We start from the raw sequence: 20,805 nt of genomic DNA, 5'->3' as shown, positions 1-20,805 counted from the left end.
CTGACTCACTGCAACTTCTGTTTTCCAGTTTCCAGCAATTCTCCTGCCTCAGCCTCCCAAGTAGCTGAGACTACAGGTGCACGCCACCATGTCCAGCTAATTTTTTGTACTTTTTTAGTAGAGACAGGGTTTCACCATGTTGGCCAGGATGGTCTCGATCTCTTGACCTCGTGATCTGCCCGACTCGGCCTCCCAAAGTGCTGGGATTATAGGCGTGAGCCACCACACCTGACCTGCTAATTTTTATATATATTTAATGTTTGATGAGTTGCTGATTTTTTAAATTACCTTTTCACAACATTATAAATTGAAGAGTGGAATAATATTTGGTTGAAACTATACCAATGAAGCCGGGCTTGGTGGCTCATGCCTGTAATCCCAGCACTTTGGGAGGCTGGGTAGGTGGATCATCTGAGGTCAGGAGTTCAAGACCAACCTGGTCAACTTAGTAAAACCCCAGCTCTACTAAAATTACAAAACTAAGGTGGGTGTGGTGGCACCCACCTGTTGTCCTAGCTACTCAGGAGGTTGAGGCAAGAGAATCGCTTGAACTGGGGAGGTAGAGGTTGCAGTGGGTCAAGATTGCGCCACTGCACTCTAGCCTGGGTGACAGAGCAAGACACCATTTCAAAAAAAAAAAAAAAATACACACACACACACACACACACACACACACACACACACACCCCTCCCACTCCCAAGAGCCTGAGACATTAATCGGTGATGTGGCTTGCTGATTCGTTCTCACTCTATAGTAAGTCAACTTCTTCTCCTGGTTTTAGGAGCTGTGGATCTGGATGCCTTAACAGATGAGAAAGAAAGAAAAGCCTTAGAAGGGATGATTAATAATTTCGGGCAAACACCTTGTCAACTATTAAAGGTAAGTCATATATGTTATCGACAACTTAAAAAGTCTAATAATTGAATTACTAAGGAATAGTATTAGCAGTATTTTTGAGGATATTAAGGATTTTAATGATGTAAACCCTTATTTTGGAATTCCCATCTAGAATTGAAAAAAAATTATACTGTCACTTAAAAATTAGATTTAAGTCATGTTTTTATTTTTATATAACAAAATATTGCAGTCAAAATACATATATATAGCCAATTACTCTCAGTCCCAGAAAGATTTCTATTTGCTTAGAAAGCCTTGTATTATTTACGAGAAGAAAAACTGAGTACCAATTAGGGTATGCCATTAAAACTCCTCATACTGGGATTCGTTCCACATGTAAAACTTCTAATAGCTATCATCTGCCCAAAAAGGCACTTACTTTCCAGAGCCCAAACCCAGTCCTAAGATTCAAATTATAGAATATTTAAAATGTAGAATCAAATTATTACATATTACTATGTATATTTCTTTCCCCATACTGGTATCTGAAATTAAATCGTCTTCCTGATGACACACAGGTTTGGATTCATGGAAATTAATCTAATGTTTTCAAAGATGTCTTGATCTTTTTTAGTATATCAATTCAGCAATATGGAATACACAAAAAGTATATATCATTTATTAAGTAGATACTTTCTTAAGCAATCACTGTGTTAGGTACTTTACCTAATTCTCATAATAAACATCCAGTTATCCTCATTTTTTAACAGATAAAGCCAAGCCTCACAGAAAGTAATACCTGGCCTGTAATGCCTTTGAGAAATTAAATACTTTTCTAAGTTTACGCAACAAGAAAGATTAGGATTATATGCCTGACTATCTAACTCCAAAGTCTTTCTAGCATGTCGTGTTTCCTTTGAATTAGTAGCTGTAAGCCCCCTGTTAAACTAGATCTCCTAAATGTTCTTATGGGCCTTTGTTTGCTGCCTAATTATGACACTTGCTGCCTTAGGTTGTATATTTATCCATTTGCCTCAGTACGTTATAAATATATTAAAGGCAGAAACTTTCTCTTAATCATCTTTGTATGTCTCTTGAATATAGTAGATATACAGTATTGAAATGAAATCGCCACAGCTATTACAACAGTAAATGTAGCTAAGCTCTAACTTGCAGGTGTACTTCTGTCAATATAGAATTGGGCTAAGCTTTGTAATTGTTACTGTTCCTTTGCAACGGTTTGCTTGGAACCTCCAACACTGGTTTTTACAAAATTGTCATATATAAAGTCAATGCTTTATCCCTTACGTTCTGGTACAGTCAGAATGCAAAAATAACAGACTAAAACAGAATGCTTCACAGGACTTTGAAATAGATGCTATCATATTTTTATACCTGTTTTCCCTTTCTTTTTGTTTTGCAAGTAGTGCTAATTAGTTTTATTATCATTAAAAATGATACAAAAATCAGCCTTTGATTTGAAATAAAGTGAATAATATTTATTAAAAACTAATTTTTTTTCTTGAAATGGAGTTTTGCTCTTGTTGCCCAGGCTGGAGTGCAGTGGCATGATCTCGGCTCACTGCAACCTCTGCCTCCCAGGTTCAAGCAATTTTCGTGCCTCAGCCTCCCAAGTAGCTGGGATTATAGGCGCCCACCACCATGCCCAGCTAGTTTTTTGTATTTTTAGCAGAAACAGAGTTTTACCATGTTGGGCACGCTGGTCTCGAACTCCTGACCTCAGGTGACCTGCCTGCCTCGGTCTCCCAAAGTGCTGGGATTACAGGTGTGAGCCACCATGCCCGGTTTAAAAGCTAAATATCTTAGTACTTATAGCTGTCACACCTATTGCCTATAATCAGTATTTTGTTGTAGAGATGTAAGAATTTACTTTAGATAGAATTCTGTTCTGCCTTTTAGCTGTGCCTTTGGAATGTTCATTTTATTTGTCATTTATTTCATATTTTTATAGATGATACTGTTCTGTGTTTCTGACATGAAAGTTGAGGAAGAATAACTTATTTGAAAAGTATGCAGCAGTACCTGTAATTCTATTAGTATTGACTTCTTTTTTTCTTTTTCTTTTTCTTTTTTTTTTTGAAAAAGAGTCTCACTCTGTAACCCAGGTTGGAGGGCAGTGGCACGATCTTGGCTCACTGCAATTTCCATCTTGCGGGTTCAAGTGATTGTCCTGCCTCAGCCTTCCAAGTAGCTGTGACTACACCACCATGCCTGGCTGATTTTTGTGTTTTTAGTAGAGACATGGTTTCACCACGTTGGCCAGTCTGGTCTTGAACTCCTGACCTCAAATATTCTGCCTGCCTCAGCCTCCCAAAGTGCTAGGATTTCAGGTGTGAGCCACCGTGCCCGGCGAGTGTTGACATTTTGATCTTGTTCAAGGAATTAAAGATTCATCCAAATTATACATTTTGAATTTTGAATACTACATTTAATTTTACCAATATCTAACATGTGTAAGATATTGGTCTAGTATGGAAATCCAAAAATGAATAAGGTTTCTCTAGCTTTAAGGCACTTACAGCCTAGTTGGGGAAGACAGACCATAAACAACTATATGTAATCCAATATAGAAAGAAATAAATTATAAATAAAATATAAATTATTGGCCAAGGGAAAATAATAAAAAAGAATAATAAATTCTGACTTAAAAAATTAGGAGAGATATCAGTAAGAAAAACTTTAAAGTAGAAGTGGGGTTTCCAAAGAAGTGAAGAAAGTAGTAACTCTGCTAAGAGAATAGTCTGAGCCTATTTGTGAGCCTATTTGCAGTTGTGAACAATGCATGGTAGCTAGAGCCTAGTGTATGTGAAGGAACACACAGAGAGATGAATAATATAGATATGGAATTGTTTTTCCTTAAAATTATTTTGAAGGAACCACACCCTCCAAGATTATCAGCAGAAGAAGCACTACAGAAGCTGACCAAAATAGACACTTCAACCCTAAACCTGTTTCAACACCTCCCTGAACTCAAGTCATTTTTTATAGAGGTAATATTCAACTTGGTAATATCAAAGGGTTTTGTCTAAATTCTGTACCTTTTAAAGTTCTTTTACTATTTAATGGGAAGGAAGGATTATAATATTTAAGTCAAGACAGTAAATTATATCGTAATCATCTGTTCTTGGATTTTGAAAAGATTTTTATTGAAAGCTTTTATTTGCTGCTGAGTGGTAGTCTGAACTGTTTTTCTTGGCTTTCTTTCATCTACTTCACATTTTCCTGACAGGGAAGAACAAATAATTTGATTTAAAATGCTTTTTGTGACCATCAAGATGATATGTAGATGGAGATAATAATAGCTCTTAATGATAATATCTGCTCATATATAAAATAGGTCCTAATAAGTCACATTGTTAATTGATAGAATGAGTAGTCAAGTAAAACAGGAATAGTTAGTGGTATAATTGAAAGAGTTTAAATAAAAAATTCAAATGTTTAAATATACATATTGAATTACTTTGGGAAATTTATAATGTGATTACACAATGCATTCATACCTGTGAATGTGGTTAGGACAGTTAGCACCCTTCACAAAAAGAAAATTAAAGATAAAAAGTTGCTAAGATTAGTTTGAAGATATACATAGAACAGTATTTGCAATACAGCAGATGTTGGTAAACTTGGTCTTCTTTCAAATAATAACTTATTTGAAAAGTATGCAGCAGTGAGATAGGTCTAACTGGTAACTATTCTGGGCTTTTCAGGCCAAAAGGCAAAATCAAAGATACTCTGTAGGTGCATGTATAACCACTTAAAATGTAGTCATCTAAAAATATAAAATCTGTTCTTAGCTCACTCACCGCCTACAAAACAGGCAGTGGGCTGGCTTTATTCCAAGGGCTGTAGTTTGTAAAACCCTGCATTAGAGTACCACTACAATGTGTTTCTCAGATTCAATACCATGGGAAAATGAATTATTAAAAAGTAGAATTTTTTGATAGGATTGTTTGCTGCTGAGCATTGGTCTGAACTGTTTTTCTTGGCTTTCTTTCATCTACTTCACATTTTCTTCACAAGGAAGAACAAATAATTTGATTTAAAATGCTTTTTGTGACAGTCAAGATGATATGTAGGTGGAAATAATAGCTCTTAATTATAATGCCTGCTCATATATAAAATAGGTCCTAATAAGTCACATTGTTAGTTGATAGAATGAGTAGTCAAATAGAACAGGAGTAGAATTACTCTACAAAATAGAATTTTTTGATAATTCATTTCTCATGGAATTCAACAGGTAGTTGTACACACAGCTCATGAGATTTATTACAGTGCAAGGATACAAAGCAACATCAGCAAAGGGAAAAGGCACATGGTGTAAAGTCCAGGGGAAGCCAGGTACAAGGGTCCAAGAGACCTCTCCTCGTGGAGTCACATAAGATAGACTTAATTCTTTCAGTAATGAAATGTGGAAACACGTTTTTTGTCATCAGAGAAGTTCAGTAGAGACCCAGTGCCCAAGGTTTTTATTGGAGGCTGGTCATCTCTATATACATCCCTCTGCCTAGCACATACCAAAATTCCATACTCCAGAAGTAAAACAAGTGTTTAGCATAAACCATACTATTTGCACAAACAGTCTAGGTGTAATGAGCCACTCTTATCATTGAGGAAAAGTTTTATGTCAGTATAAAGAGGAACTATTTGCCAGCGAGGTTCCAGATGCCAACCAAAGGCCAGTCTTGCAAGTAGGCCTTCCTGTAATAATGGTGGCAGTCTCAGGCCTTAACTCTTTACTGCATGTAAAGCAACACATGAGACCCTATTTGACCCATAATCTGATGGACATGCAATACTATATTTATTCTGTAATGCCAATAGAACTATTTTTATTATATCTAATCATTTGTGACTTATTTTGTAATATAGTACATTCCAAGTTTCATCTGGAGGTGCAGCAGCAAGACATTTGCCCTTAGTACCAACCATGTCACATAGTAGCTTTCCTCAGGACACATTCATTATCTAGGTCAGTATAAAGAACACAATAGATTTCCTTGGGTACCAGTAACTTGTTAATCCCTTTTCATCTTCATAAGAGGTATTTCCCCATATATTCATATGAAAAGAGAAGGGCTTTTGTAGATCATCTCTTCATAGGTTTTCAAGTCACGAAGAAAGTAGACATAGTAGTGAAAGCAATGGCTTAATAAATGGATTTTTTTTCAGGCATCGTTTTCATTTAGCTTGTTCAAATGGAAGTCATTCTTCTCTGGATTAATTCACAACGTGAAGAGAAAAGATAATCACCAACTTTTTATAATTTTATAAATTATAATTAATTTCATAATTTGTTACTTAATTCCTATTAAGTTCTTAGAACAACACCTGGTACATAGTACATACCCAATGATGTTATCATTTACTTAGTAAATGTTAGGTATCACTTATGAACTATTGTCACATCAAGGAACCAAGTTCAAATTATTGTTCTCTTTCACATTGTTATGAGATAATGGCAGATGTTTTCTGACAGCTGTCTTTATTCTGTGGTAGTACTGTGGCTTTCAGGAAATACCCCAGTTAATGGCTTAGATGTATTTTTTAAAAGTTAGACCCAAAAGGAAATTTTTATAAATTGTGACCAATTTTCTCATTTGTCTTATTTGAGAAACATGTTCTTACATAGGATCCATATTTTCTGCTTTATATTTATGTCAGTATAACTTAGGGTAGTTTCTAAATCATTGGCTGTTTTAAATGATTGCTGCATTTTGAAATCTACGTGTCTTTTTAACAGCAGAGTAGTTGAACAGAAGGTGATTGGTTTCAGAAGTTTCATGTATGCCATGTATATATGGTATATGATTTCTTTCCTTAATTTTAAATTAATTGATTATATACTTCAAGAGAATAAAATAATGTATCACAGGATTCATCCTTATTTAAAGAAATAGAAGTTTTAAGTAATTTGTACCTAATAAAGATGAGCAGAATCAGCCACTAAACCTCTTTTATTTTATAGGGGATTAGTGATGGTATTCCACTATTAAAGGCCACCGTCCCCAAAAATCAGTATCGTTCTTTTATGTCTCAAGGCAGCCCTGAGTTACTGGTAAGTTGATTTTTACCTTTTTTACACTGTCATGTCTATATGTATTACAACTTGGGGGAAAAAAAGAGGAAGGAGGAAGTAAATTTTTTGTTTTGTTTTTATTTTTTATTGTACTTTAAGCTCTGGGGTACATGTGCACATCCTGCAGGATTGTTGCATAGATATACACATGCCATGGTGGTTTGCTGTCTCCATCCCCCCATCACCTACATCAGGCATTTCTCCCAGTGTTATCCCTCCCCAACCTCCCCGTCCCCTACTGTGCCTCTTCTCCCCTCCCCCCTGCATTCTCCCACACCGCCTATCCCCGTGTGTGATGTTCCCTTCCCTGTGCCCATGTTTTCTCATTGTTCATCAGCTTCCTATGAGTGAAAACATGCAGTGTCTGGTTTTATGTTCTTGTGTCAGTTTGCTGAGAATTATGGTTTCCAGATTCATCCATGTCCCTACAAAGGATGTGAACTTGTCCTTTTTATGGCTGCATAGTATTCCATGATGTATATGTGCCACATTTTCTTTGTCCAGTCTATCATTGATGGACATTTGGGTTGTTTCCAGGTCTTTGCTACTGTAAACAGTGCCGCCGTGAGCATACATGTGTGTGTGTCTTTGTAATAGAATGATTTACAATCCTCTGGGTATCTACCCAATAATGGGATTGCTGGGTCAAATGGTGTTTCTATTTCTAGATTCTTGAGGAATCGCCATACTGTCTTCCACAATGGTTGAATTAATTTACACTGCCACCAACAGTGTAAAAGTGTTCCCATTTCTCCACATCCTCTCCAGCATCTGTTGTGTCCAGATTTTTTAATGATCGCCATTCTAACTGGCATGAGATGGTATCTCATGTGGTTTTTGATTTGCATTTCTCTAATGACCAGTGATGAGCATTTTTTCATATGTTTGTTGGCCTCATAAATGTTTTCTTTTGAAAAGTGTCTGTTCATATCCTTCACCCACTTTTGAATGGGTTTGTTTGTTTTTTTTTCTTGTAAATCTGCCTTAGTTCTTTGTAGATTCTGGATATTAGCCCTTTGTCAGATGGGTAGCTTGCAAAAATTTTTCCTCATTCTGTTGGTTGCTGGTTCACTCTAGTGATTCTTTCTTTTGCTGTGCAAAAACTCTTGAGTTTAATTAAGTCCCATTTGTCTATTTTGGCTTTTGTTGCCAATGTTTTTGCTGTTTTAGTCATGAAGTCCTTGCCTATGCCTATGTCCTGAATGGTATTGCCTAGATTTTCTTCTAGGGTTTTTATGGTGTTAGGTGTTATGTTTAAGTCTTTGATCCATCTGGAGTTAATTTTAGTTTAAGGTGTAAGGAAGGGGTGCAGTTTCAGCTGCTCATGGCTAGCCAGTTTTTCCAACACCATTGATTAAACAGGGACTCCTTTCCCCATTGGTTTTTTTTTGTCAGGTTTGTAAAAGATCAGATGGTTGTAGATGTGTGACATTACTTCTGAGGTCTCTGTTCTGTTCCATTGGTCTGTATCTCTTGTTTTGGTACCAGTACCTTGCTGTTTTGATTACTGTAGCCTTGTAGTGTAGTTTGAAGTCAGGTAGTGTGATGCCTCCAGCTTTGTTCTTTTTGCTTAGGATTGTCTTGGCTATGTGGGCTCTTTTTGGTTCCATATGAAGTTTAAGGTGGTTTTTTCCAGTTCTGTGAAGAAGGTCAATGGTAGCTTGAGGGGGATAGTGTTTAATCTATTAATTACTTTGGGCAGTATGGCCATTTTCACGATATTGATTGGAAGTAAATATTTTTTAAAAGCCACTTTTTGGCTGTGCACAGTGGTTCATGCCTGTAATCCCAGTACTTTGGGAAGCTGAGACAGACAGAATGCCTGATCTCAGGAGTTTAAGACTAGCCTAAGCAACATGGGAAAACCCTGTCTCTACAAAAAATACAAAACATTAGCTGGGCAGGGTGGTGAGTACCTGTAGTCTCAGGTACTCGGGAGGCTGAGGTGGGAGGATCACCTGAGCCCTGGAAGTCAAGATTCCAGTGAGCCATGCTCATACTGCTGCATTCCAGCCTGGAGAACAGAGTTGCATCATGTCTCAAAAAAAAAAAAAAAAAACTCACATTTTGAAAATAGGGAAAATTTTTGTAGAATTAATTTGACCAAGTATAAAAACATAACTTCCTTTTAAACAGCTTTTATTTTATGTAGTTACTGTAATTCTAAAGTTTATCTGGAAGAATAAATATGTAAAAATAACCAGGAAATTTTATATAAGAAAAATAGGGGATAACATTTTATATTAAAATGTATTGTGAGACTATAATAATGATAAGAAATAATATAGAATTAAGATGTATATGCAGGAAACTTTAGTGAGTATTTAACATGAATTTTTATTGAATCATCTAACAATCTTGTGAGATAAACACTGTTAATTATTTCCCTTCTATAGATAAGAAGTTAAAACTCAGGGAAATAACTTGCCCAAGGTCACACAGATAGCGAATAAGGGATCTGGGACCTTGGCACAGAGACCAAAACCTAGATCTGTCTTATTTTAATTTTGTCATTTAGAAATAATAAAAAATTGAGTATAACACAGTAAATAGTAGAGATCCAGAATTTGACCTATTTTTGGAATTACGCATATTGTGTTTGTTCAGAAAAGTGAAATCTAAAAAGATATACAAAAATAGGCTGCGCACAGTGGCTCATGCCTGTAATCCCAGCACTTTGGGAGACCAAGGTGGGCAGATCACGTGAGGTCAGGAGTTCAAGACCAGCTTGGGCAACATTGTCACCCAGGCTGTCATGCCGATCACAGCTCACTGCAACCTTGACCTCCTGGGCTCAGGCAACCCTTCCACCTCAGCCTCCTGAGTAGCTGGGACTGCAGGTACACACCACCATGGTTGGCTAATTTTTGTATTTTTTTGTAGAGATCAGGTTTTGCCATGTTGCCCAGGCTAGTATCAAACTCCTGAGCTCAAGTGATCCTCCCACCTGAGTCTCACAGAGTGCCTGTGTTTTTTTAAAGTTACCAGAATTTCCTTTGTGGGGGAGGTCACTGTTACTTTTATAATCAAGAGGATAAGAGCTTTTCGTTTTGAAGAGAACTTACTCACTGTGACTGCCACTACAAGGAAACCTTAATAATTCACTGTAAATTCTGCTTCTGATTTATGTTCTAAATGATATATATTATATTTTTATGGTAAGACTGGTGCCTGCATTTCTTCCAACTGCCAGCTAATAAGTGCTAATAAACTTTGAGAAATCATGAGAAAAAATAATCTTCCTAAAGAAAGACAAATTGGGCCGAGCACAGTGGCTCACACCTGTAATCCCAGCACTTTGGGAGGCTGGGTAGGTGGATTGCTTGAGCTTAGAAGTTCGAGACCAGTCTGGGCAACATGGCAAAACCCCATGTCTACCAAAAATACAAAAAATTAACCAGGTATAGTGGTGCATTGCCTGTGGTCCCAGCTACTCAGGAGGCTGAGGTCAGAGGATTGCTTGAGCCCAGGAGGTTGAAGTGAGCTGTGATCATCCCACTGCACTCCAACCTAGGTGACAGAGCAAGACCCTATCTCAAAAAAAAAAAAAAAAAAAAAGAAAAAATGTGGATGAGTCTTCTTACAATAAGATAAGCAAGACCAGGTGTGGTGGCTCATGCCTGTTATCCCAACGCTTTGGGAGGCCAAGGTGAGAGGCCAGGAGTTGGCGACTAGCTTAGGCAACATGATGAAACCATGTCTCTACAAAAAATACAAAAATTAGCCAGGCATGGTGGCACATGCCTGAAGGTTGCAATAAGCTGAGATCATGTCACTATACTCCAGCTTGAGCACCAGAGTGAAACCCTGGCTCAAAAAATAAAAGGTAAACAGAGAGCTTTTTCTGTTTGAATTATTTTAAAATGTTCTTAATGAGTTTTGTGTTTGAAGTACACAGTCTTACAGTATTCCCTAAGTGATAAATGCCAGTGTCATGTGAGCGTCTGGCTATTCTGGGTTATTCTGTGCTGCTTTCCTTAATCTTTCATTTAATTTGAGTCTTCATGTGTTCTTTTCCAGATAACAATAAGTATGAATTATGTTATTGGAACCCATGGATGGTTGCCTTATGACAGAAACATTTCTAATTACTTTACATTCATCAAGGATCAAACTGTGACAAATCCAAAGTAAGTAAATGAATATTTAAAGCAAAACAGCTATACCAGGTACCTTATTGCCAGGAAAAAACTGGATTAATTGATTCATGTTATTCTGAAAGTAATGTTTTTTGTTTTTCTGAGAAGAGTGTCACTCCGACACCCAGGCTAGAGTGCAATGGCACAAGCTCGACTCACTGCAACCTCTCCCTCCCAGGCTCGAGTGATTCTCTGGCTAATTTTTTTTTTTTTTCTTTTTTTAAGTAGAGATCGGGTTTCACCATGCTGGCCAGGCTGGTCTCAAATTCCTGACTTCAAATGATATGCCTACCTCAGCCTCCCAAAGTGCTGGGATTACAGACATCAGCCACCCTTCCTTGCCCTGAAAGTAATGTTTTGAGATCAAACTGTCTCTTCCTTCCTTCCTTCCTTCCTTCCTCTCTCCATTCCCTCCCCTCCCCAGCCTTCCCTTATTTTTAAGTTCTGTCCTGAATTTATATTGGTTTAAATATAAACTTAATTTCCATAATATCAGTTATAGAAATAAAGTACATTAGGAATAATAGACTTCCTTGTAATTTCATTCTACCTTATTTAAAAATAAAACCTATGTATTTTGATCTTTAAAAGTTATGTTCTAACTTAAAGCTGTGCTTCCCTTACACTGAGTTATCCTATTTGTTTGCTTATATTTTTTTCTAGTTAAATAACATTCATGACCAGGCACAGTGGCTCATGCCTGTAATCCCAGCACTTAGGAGGCTGAGGCATGTAGATCACCTGAGGTCTGGAGTTCAAGACCAGCCTGGCCAACATGGCAAAACCCCGTCTCTACTAAAAATGCAAAAATTAGCCAGTCATGGTAGTGAGCACTTGTAATTTAAGCTACTTGGGAGGCTGAGACAGGAGAATCGCTTGAACCCAGGAGACAGAGGTTGCAGTGATTTGAGATTGCACCACTGCACTACAGCTTGGACAACAGAGCGAGACTCTGTCTCAAAAAAACTAAAATTAAAATAAAATTTGAAAATCGCATTCAGTCTTGAGGGTCACATTATACCATATATTTTAAAACTATAATGATATAATTGTTATCATATCTTTGTCTTCCTGAACTAGAATACAACTCCCTAAGATTAGGGGCAATGTCTTTTTTTCTTTCTTATCCCCATAGTACTATTCTGTTTTGTAAGAAGCATATTCTCAGCAAATTAATATTGAATAATAAAGTTTTATAACTAGAGTATGAGAATTACTGTGTGTGTATTTTCTGCATACACACTGAAGTGCAATCACTTGTCTTTCTGCAGAATCTAGATTGGCTAAGCTCATAGATATTGCACTTGGAATCTGATAAAAGTGTTGTTAGATACACACTTATCTGCTTGATTTATCTCCTATGCATTACCTTGTGTAGTACATCCCTGGTTTAAGTTTATTTCTGATATTCCTAGTCCTGGCATATCCTGTCTTGCCTTTAAACTTTAAGGCTGCCATTTACAAAATCACCAGTTTTATTCAGTTGTCTTTGAAAGCCAAGATTGAAGCTTTTTTTCACACTTCCACTGGTCACGACTTTTTTTGCTTAGCACTTAAGACTATTATATATATTCTTATTTTATAAAAAGTGTTATAGTGAGATTAACACATTTTCTGAAACTCTGTCATTTATTGATAGACAATTCAAATAGGACATTTGGGACTAATTTTTTATTTCTTTTTTAGAGACGTTTAAAAGAGTAGTTTATATGAGTGTAAGTGATCTTTTAAGGAAAAGTTTAATATTTGTGTTTACAGAACTCAGCGCAGCATGAATGGTCCTTTTGCTCCTGGGCTAGAGGTCACTTCTAAGCTATTTGTAGTATCACATGATGCAAAGTTGCTCTTCAGTGCTGGATACTGGGATAATAGCATTCAAGTGATGTCACTTACAAAAGGCAAAATTATCTCACACATCATCCGGCATATGGGTAAGCATTAACTTTTTTTCCAAGAACATCCCCCAGTTTTTTTTTCTTAACTATAAAAGTAGTACATGCTCCTTGTAAAGAGCACTAAATTTTACCTTTGAAGCTGAGTGAACTTTGTGATTGTGTAGGATTATAAATATATGCTTTCTATAGGAGTGTCTCATGTATTTTGGATATAATAAAGCACCATATATATTTAATACAGCTTCATAGTATCTGGAAAACGTTAGGCTAAGTTTTTTTTTTAAATGGGTGATAAATGTAAGAATTTTAAGACAAAATGGTAGCAAAATCTGCTGTCATTTAATAAGACATCAACTGCCCTATTACTGTGTTAACAGTTAAACATGAGAGTGATAAAATTCTTAAATGTAGTTTTAACTTACTACTTTTTAGTGTCTCAGTCTTCAATATAAGAATAAAACATTGAGTAGATTTTTTTCTATACACCTGTCAGGGAAGGAAAATGGAGTCTGCTGCCCATTCTGTACCAGTCAGTTCTAAGATATCACGTAGCTCAGCTGTTTATAGTTTAGGAAAAATATATTTTGTATTGTGAATTTATAGTATAGTTTTTCTAAGGACACATTTTATAGGATAACAATTCCCAATGGGAGTAGAAGGTGAATGGGGATGAGAAAGCAAAGAAGCATATGAAAATTAACTGGAGATCTATCTCAAACTATCTAACCTCCTCCCAAGATTGTGGTAGTCATTCCCCATACTGCATGTCTACTTCTCATCCTCAAAGAAGGGTGATTTCAAAGAAAGCTCTCCAAGGTGATTTTGACACTGCTGCTTTCCTGTGTCACTCTTCCCCAGTGCTTTTCCAGTAATGCCTACATTCCTCCCTGTTGATATAACTGCTTTAGGAATAGTTAGAACATTAAAAAAATTGCTCTTGAAGGTCTATTCTAGCAAAACGAGGCATATCATTTTATTTTATTCCTTTTCTTACAGATATTGTGACTTGCTTGGCTACAGATTACTGTGGAATGCATTTGATTTCTGGTTCCAGAGATACTACATGTATGATATGGCAAATAACACAACAGGTAGTCACATATTTAAATGTTCTTGGTTTAGATCAGAGATTCACCCTGAGAATACTAGCAAAATCTTCTGCTAAGACATCAAATTGTTTTCTGGCAGTGACTGAGCTCCTGTGTATTCTTTTTATCCACATTTTGTCCTGTCCGAATCACCATATTTTTTCCTAGGTTTACTGTCTGATTTATTACTTATTCACTATTGCGTTCCAAAGATTCTTCCTTTTTACTCTCCTAGGAAAACAGTAATTATTTTTATTGTCTTATTAGTATAGTAACATTTCTACTTTCTTTCTTGTGGGACTACTAGAAGTTATAGATTTATAGTTTTCGTCAACCTTATTGCATTCTTATAATAATGTTAGTCCAGGAAGTATCATTTTTGTTAAATAGCTTCTGTTTTCTCTTCTTTTTTGAGTTGGAGTCTCGCTCTGTTACCCAGGCTGGAGTGCAATGGCGTGATCTCGGCTTACTGCAACCTCTGCCTCCTGGGTTCAAGTGATTCTCCCGCCTTAGCCTCCCATGTAGCTGGTATTACAGGCACATGCCACCACAACTAGCTAATCCTTTTTTCTTTGTATTTTTAGCAGAAATGCGGTTTCACCATGTTGGCCAGGCTGGTCTCAAACTCCTGACCTTCAGTGATCCGCCCACCTCAGCTTCCCAAAGTTCTGGGATTACAGGCATGAGCCACTATGCCCAGCCAGCTTCTGTGTTTTCTACATTATCTTAATTAACAGGCTTTCTCCCACTCCAAATTTATAAAAAGTATCTAGAAATTTTCTTCCATGTAAAAAATCTAGCAGAGCATGGTGGCAGATGCCTATAGTCCTAGCTGCAATACATGGGAGGCTGAAGTGGGAGGATTGCTAGAGCCAGGGAAGCAGAGGCTGCAGTGAGCTGAGATCCTGCCACTGCACTCCAGCCTGGGTGAGAGAGCAAGATTCTGTCTCAAAAAAATTTGTTTTCTTCTAATTTTTTTGGTTTTATTTCTTATATTATAATCTTTAATTTATTGATAATTTATTTCTCTACATCGTATAAGGCTTTGTTTACTTCTAAATAGGAAACCATTTATGTCAGCATAAATTATTAAGTCACCTTTACCCACTGAATTAGATCTTTTTCTAGACTCTTCATCGTTTGCACTTAAAGTGTAATTTCTCAGCTAGTCTTATATACGTATTTATTCTTACATATGAACTTATGTTTTAACCATACCCTCTTTTTTAAAAACTCCATTTTAGTCTTACTGAAATTGTATTTAATTTATGTGTTAATTTGGGTTGAGTTTTGGGGTGTTTTGTTTTGTTTTGTTTGAGACAAGGTCTCACTGTCATCCATGCTGGAGTGCAGTGGCACAATTATGGCTCACTGTGGCCTTGAAATCTCAGGCTCAAGCGATCCTCGCTTCTCAGACTCCCAAGTAGCTGGGACTCCAGGCATGTACTACCACACCTGGCTAGTTTTTGTGTTTTTAGTAGAGACAAATGATTGTCTCTGCCACGTTATTGAGGCTGGTTTTGAACTCCTGTGCTCAAGCAATCTGCCCACCTCACCTCCCAACAAATTGGCATATTTTTAAAGCTATTTATTTACAGAAACAGGAAGTGTCTTTCCATGTTTGTTTCAGGTCCTTTTTATGTCCTTTGGTAAAATTTCTTTCTAACTTTTTCATTTAGATCCCATACCTTGTGATATTTACTTATAATTATCATTTTTTAATTATTATTTTTAGTGGGGTTTTAAAAATCATTTTCACTTCTGATTATTGTTAGTATAAAGAAAAACTTTACAGTGATTTGACTGATTTCTATACAATTATCTTATATCCAATTACTTTGCCAAATCTTCTTATCAACTGTCATGGTTATTAGTATTGCTTGGATTTTCTGAATATAAGGTAGATAATGCAATCATGTGATCTGAAAATAAAAGTGATTTGCTTTATCTTCTGAAATACTAATTATTTCGTTTTCTTACATTACATTATTAGCTAATACAATAAGGTAAGCAAAATTATAATGAGCATCCTCGCCTTTGTCTAATTTTGATGAAAATGCCTTCAGATTGTATAGTGTTTGCTGTTAGGTTTCACTAGTTGTGTTTTTCACATTTAAATATTTAGCTTCCTTATATTATTTTTTTATTTTGGTAACTTTATAGTTTTAATTAAATTTTAAACTTGTAAAAAATTGGCAAAATACAGTATATTTTGGGTCATGTGTCTTAGCAGTCTCTTTTAGTATCTCCATCTTACAGCATCTTATTTTTTTATCCATTTGAAAGTTGGAGATACCATGTTCCTTTATCCCTAAACATGTCAGTGTGTATTTTCTAAGATAAAGGCAATCTTATACATAACCCCAGTGAAGTTATCAACATCAGAATGCTTAACATACCATACCATTAGCTTATCAACAGTCTATGTTCTAATTTTATATTTCCATAATGTTCTTTACAGCTGTTTTCCCCAGTTTATCTTATTTATAGTTTTTCTCTTTTTCTTGATAATAATGTATTACGTTGAGAAATTTCCTAGGTTTGAACCATCCTTGAATTTTTATAATAAACCCATGTAATTTATGGTATATTGTATTGTTATTACACTTAACTGTTGCATCTTATTAGCTAGTACTTTAGTAATTTCTCTACTCTTTCTCTTTCTTTCTTTCTTTTCTTTTTTTTTTTTTTTTTTTTTTGAGACGGAGTTTCACTCTTGTTGCCCAGGCTGGAGTACAATGGTGCGATCTCAGCTAACCTCAACCGTTACCTCCCAGATTCAAGTGATTCTCCTGCCTCAGCCTTCTGAGTAGCTGGGATTACAGGCGTGCGCCACCACACCCAGCTAATTTTGTATTTTTAGTAGAGACAGGGTTTCTCTGTGTTGCTCTCTGACTGGTCTTGAACTCTCAACCTCAGGTGATCTGCCCACCTCGGCCTCCCAAAGTGCTGGGAATTAAAGGCTTGAGCCACTGCGCCCAGCCGATTTCTCTACTCTTAAGTAAAATAGATCTTTTTGTTCTATCTTTATCCTGTTTTGTATGGGGATATGCAGTCTTTACCAAATAACTTCAGGAAGGGCTTCTCTTTCTCTAGAACTGGAATTACTTCCATAGTGTAGGAATTACCTGAGTTTTTTATAAGTTAAATATAGTGCACTAAGCACTCATACTGTTATTCACAGGAAAAGACAAATTTGTCACAGGTAGCAGAATGTCAAGGGAAATTAATGCACACTGTATGGAACAGATAGAATGTCTGGGCAGAGTTGTCTAGGATAATCACATATACAAATAGTAACTATTCAGATAACTAACATACAACCATTTGTATGCTAATGACAAAGCATGCTAAAGACATGAAGAAATAATCTTCTGGACAATAACTCAAAGAGCAATTTTTTTGCAATACAATTGTGTTGTTAGGAAAACATAAGAAAAACAGTTCAATAAAATGGAAGATAAAGATGAAATGATAAAATAGCATCATAAGATGTAAATGAAGAATCAAGCTGAGATTAAAACCAATACCAATACCATTACATATTCCATAAATATATATACTGTGTACCCACAATTTTTTTTTTTTTTGAGACGGAGTCTTGCTGTTGCCCAGGCTGGAATGCAGTGGTGTGATCTCAGCTCACTGCAACCTCCACCTCCCTGGTTCAAGTGATTCTTCTGCCTCATCCTCGTGAGTAGCTGGGACTACAGGTATTCGCCACCACACCCAATTAATTTTTGGTATTTTTAGTAGATAAGGGATTTCACCATATTGGCCAGGCTGGTCTTGAACTCCGGACTTTGTGATCCACCTGCCTTGGCCTTTCAAAGTGCTGGGATTACAGGTGTGAGCAACCACACCCAGCCTCACAAATGTTTTTTTAAGAGGCTACAGCCAAGACCTATAAAAAATACCATTACAAACATAAATAAATTTGAAGCAGAAACAAGAAGGAGATTTGATGAGGCTGAAAACCAAATTAGTGGCATGGAAAAAAAAAAAGATGTAATCAAAGTGAAAGCCAATACAAAGATAACTTTAAAGCACTTAGAGAAAGAATGATAGCTATAAAATCAAAGACAGTCAGCATAAAGGTAATTTATATCCCTGAAGTAGCAATCCCAATAAATGGAAAAATTATTCAGCCAGACGTGGTGGCTCATGCCTGTAATCGCAGCACTTTGAGAGGCTGAAACTGAAGAACTGCTTCAGCCCAGGAGTTCGAGACCAGCCTGGGCAACATGGCAAGACCCCTTATCTCTACAAAAAAAATTTTTTTTTAATTAGCCAGGCATGGTGGCACCTGCCTGTGGTCCCAGTTATTCAGGGAGGCTGAGATGGGAAGATCAATTGAGTCCAGGAGGTTAAGGATACAGTAAGCCTGGACAACAGAATGAGAACCTGTCACAAAAAAATAAAGTTATTCAGAGATATAACACAAAAAGTTTATTTGAAGTTAAGGAAGAATAAATCTGTAGATTAAAAGGGGAAATAACATACTTGGAAAAATTAATCTAAGACTGTCAACATTGCTACAATTTAAGTTTTTAAGCTTCAAGATGGAGAATAATTCAGAAATCCAAGTGGAACTGTAAGAATAAGTACTATTATGAATAGACTCAGTGGATGTAACTAGTTGCAATGTTAGTTTGTGATTAGAACATTTAAATGCAATATGAACCTTGTGAAAAACAGGAAACAAAGCCACCTTTACCTTTGCTTTTCTCTTTTATTATTAGGGAGGTGTTCCTGTGGGCTTAGCATCTAAACCTTTTCAGATTCTTTATGGACACACCGATGAGGTATTGAGTGTCGGCATCAGCACAGAGCTAGACATGGCAGTGTCAGGATCGAGGGTAAGATTTCACCTTTAAGAAATACTAATTATTTTATCTACAAATTTATTAGCAACATTTATAGCTAAAAAGTTTTTCAGAGGAATTGATAAAAATATTGAAATGTTATACCATATTTGTATAGGACTTTGCAGAAGTAGTATAGACTTTGCAAAAGAAAGAAAAAACTGAATGCTATTTTGGGATTTTATTGGTTTTATTATTTAAGGCAAGAGGGCATTCTAGGAAATAAAATACGATTTGAAATTTCAAGGTGGGAATTTTTCCTAAGGTACATATATTATATTCTTGATGGAATAATCATATTCTCAGTTCCTTTTCCGCATTTCTTTATCTGACCCATTCTACTTTTATTCTTTTTTGCTCTTTTTTTCTTTATCTTTTTCATTTTCTGGAATCTTCTGTGTGTAGGATGGAACTGTGATTATACATACAATTCAGAAAGGTCAGTACATGAGGACATTACGACCACCTTGTGAAAGTTCTCTGTTCCCGACCATTCCCAATTTGGCTATATCATGGGAAGGACATATTGTTATCTACTCCAGCATTGAGGAAAAGACCACCCTCAAGGTATATGATGTTTCATGCAATAGGGGTAGACCCCTAATAGCGTATTGTTCCCTCCCACATTATAGATGAGGTTTTTTGAAGAAAGATAGAACACCATTTTAAAGAAGATGTTTTTCATTCATCATTCAGTTATTTGTTTCATAACATTAGATGGACTTCTTCCACAGTCGTAGCCTCACATTAGTATTTTATTTTCGGGATTTCTGTTGACCTGTGTAATATATGATTTCAAAATAATTTCTGATCATATAAGATTTTATAAGCTTAAGTGGAAAGTGGAAATGATAGCCAACTGAAATTCCTTTTGCATAGGGCAGGGTATAAATAAACAAGCCCTCAATTTTATGTTTGTTTTCTTTCAGTGACATCACAATTGATTGATTGATTGATTGATTGTGTGTATGTCTTACTCTGTTGCCCAGGCCGGAGTGCAATGGTGCGATCTTGACTAATTGCAACCTCCGCCTCCCAGGTTCAGGCAATTCTTCTACCTCAGCCTCCCAAGTAGCTGGGATTACAGGCACACGCCACAATGTCCAGCTAATTTTTGTATATTTGGTAGGGCTGGGGTTTCACCATGTTGGCCAGGCTGGTCTTAAATTCCTGACCTCAGGTGATCCTCCTGCCTTGACCTCCCAAAGTGCTGGGATTACAGACATGAGCCACCATGCCAGGCCGTATATTTTATATTTTTGAGATAGAGTCTCATTCTGTTGCTTAGGCTGGAGTGCAGTGATGCAATTATAGCTCCTTTTGGCCTCTAACTCTTGAGCTCAAGTGATCCTCCCACCTCAGCCCCCTCAGTAGCTGGGACTGCCGGCATGTGCCACCACACCTGGCTAGTTTTTTTTTAATTTTTGGTAGAGCCAAGGTCTCCCTATGTTGCCTAGGCTGGTCTCAAACTCCTGGACTCAAGCAATCCTCCTGGTTTTCCCTCCCAATGCACTGGGATTACAGACATGAGCCACCATGCTCAGCCTAAGCTTTTTCAATATTAAGTAAGAATATTCGGGGGCCAGGCATGATGGCTCATGCCTGAGGCAGGTAGATCACCTGAGGTCAGGAGTTTGAGACCAACCTGGCCAACATAGTGAAACCCCATCTCTACTAAAAATACAAAAATTAGCTGGGCATGGTGGTGCACATCTGTAATCCCAGCTACTCAGGAGGCTGATGCAGGAGAATTGCTTGAACCCAGGAGGTAGATGTTGCGGTAAGCTGAGATTGTGCCGTCTCACTCTAGCCTGGAAGACAAGAGCAAGACCCAGTCTCCAAATAAATAAATAAATAATTTTTTCTTTTGTTTTAAGAATGTA

The 20,805-nt window shown here is 36.7% G+C and overlaps 1 protein-coding gene across 9 annotated transcripts in view; it reads left to right on the top strand.

Moving 5' to 3' along the window:
* The window catches only part of NBEAL1 (neurobeachin like 1), a 210,698-nt gene that overhangs the window by 174,422 nt on the left and 15,471 nt on the right, over nt 1-20,805 (top strand). For all 9 annotated transcript variants that reach the window (XM_039470091.2, XM_074399227.1, XM_074399224.1 and 6 more), the window contains 8 exons: nt 783-880; nt 3,733-3,849; nt 6,825-6,914; nt 10,956-11,065; nt 12,833-13,005; nt 13,966-14,060; nt 18,800-18,916; nt 19,328-19,489. In XM_039470091.2, the coding sequence (XP_039326025.2) occupies nt 783-880; nt 3,733-3,849; nt 6,825-6,914; nt 10,956-11,065; nt 12,833-13,005; nt 13,966-14,060; nt 18,800-18,916; nt 19,328-19,489 (962 nt within the window). The remainder of the gene's footprint in view (nt 1-782; nt 881-3,732; nt 3,850-6,824; nt 6,915-10,955; nt 11,066-12,832; nt 13,006-13,965; nt 14,061-18,799; nt 18,917-19,327; nt 19,490-20,805) is intronic.

This window comes from Saimiri boliviensis, chromosome 5 (genome assembly GCF_048565385.1).
Source record: "Saimiri boliviensis isolate mSaiBol1 chromosome 5, mSaiBol1.pri, whole genome shotgun sequence".
In the NCBI taxonomy this organism is placed as follows: Eukaryota; Metazoa; Chordata; class Mammalia; order Primates; family Cebidae; genus Saimiri; species Saimiri boliviensis.
The sequence above is the reverse complement of the archived record's forward strand: the minus strand, read 5'-3'. Positions and strand labels throughout refer to the sequence as shown.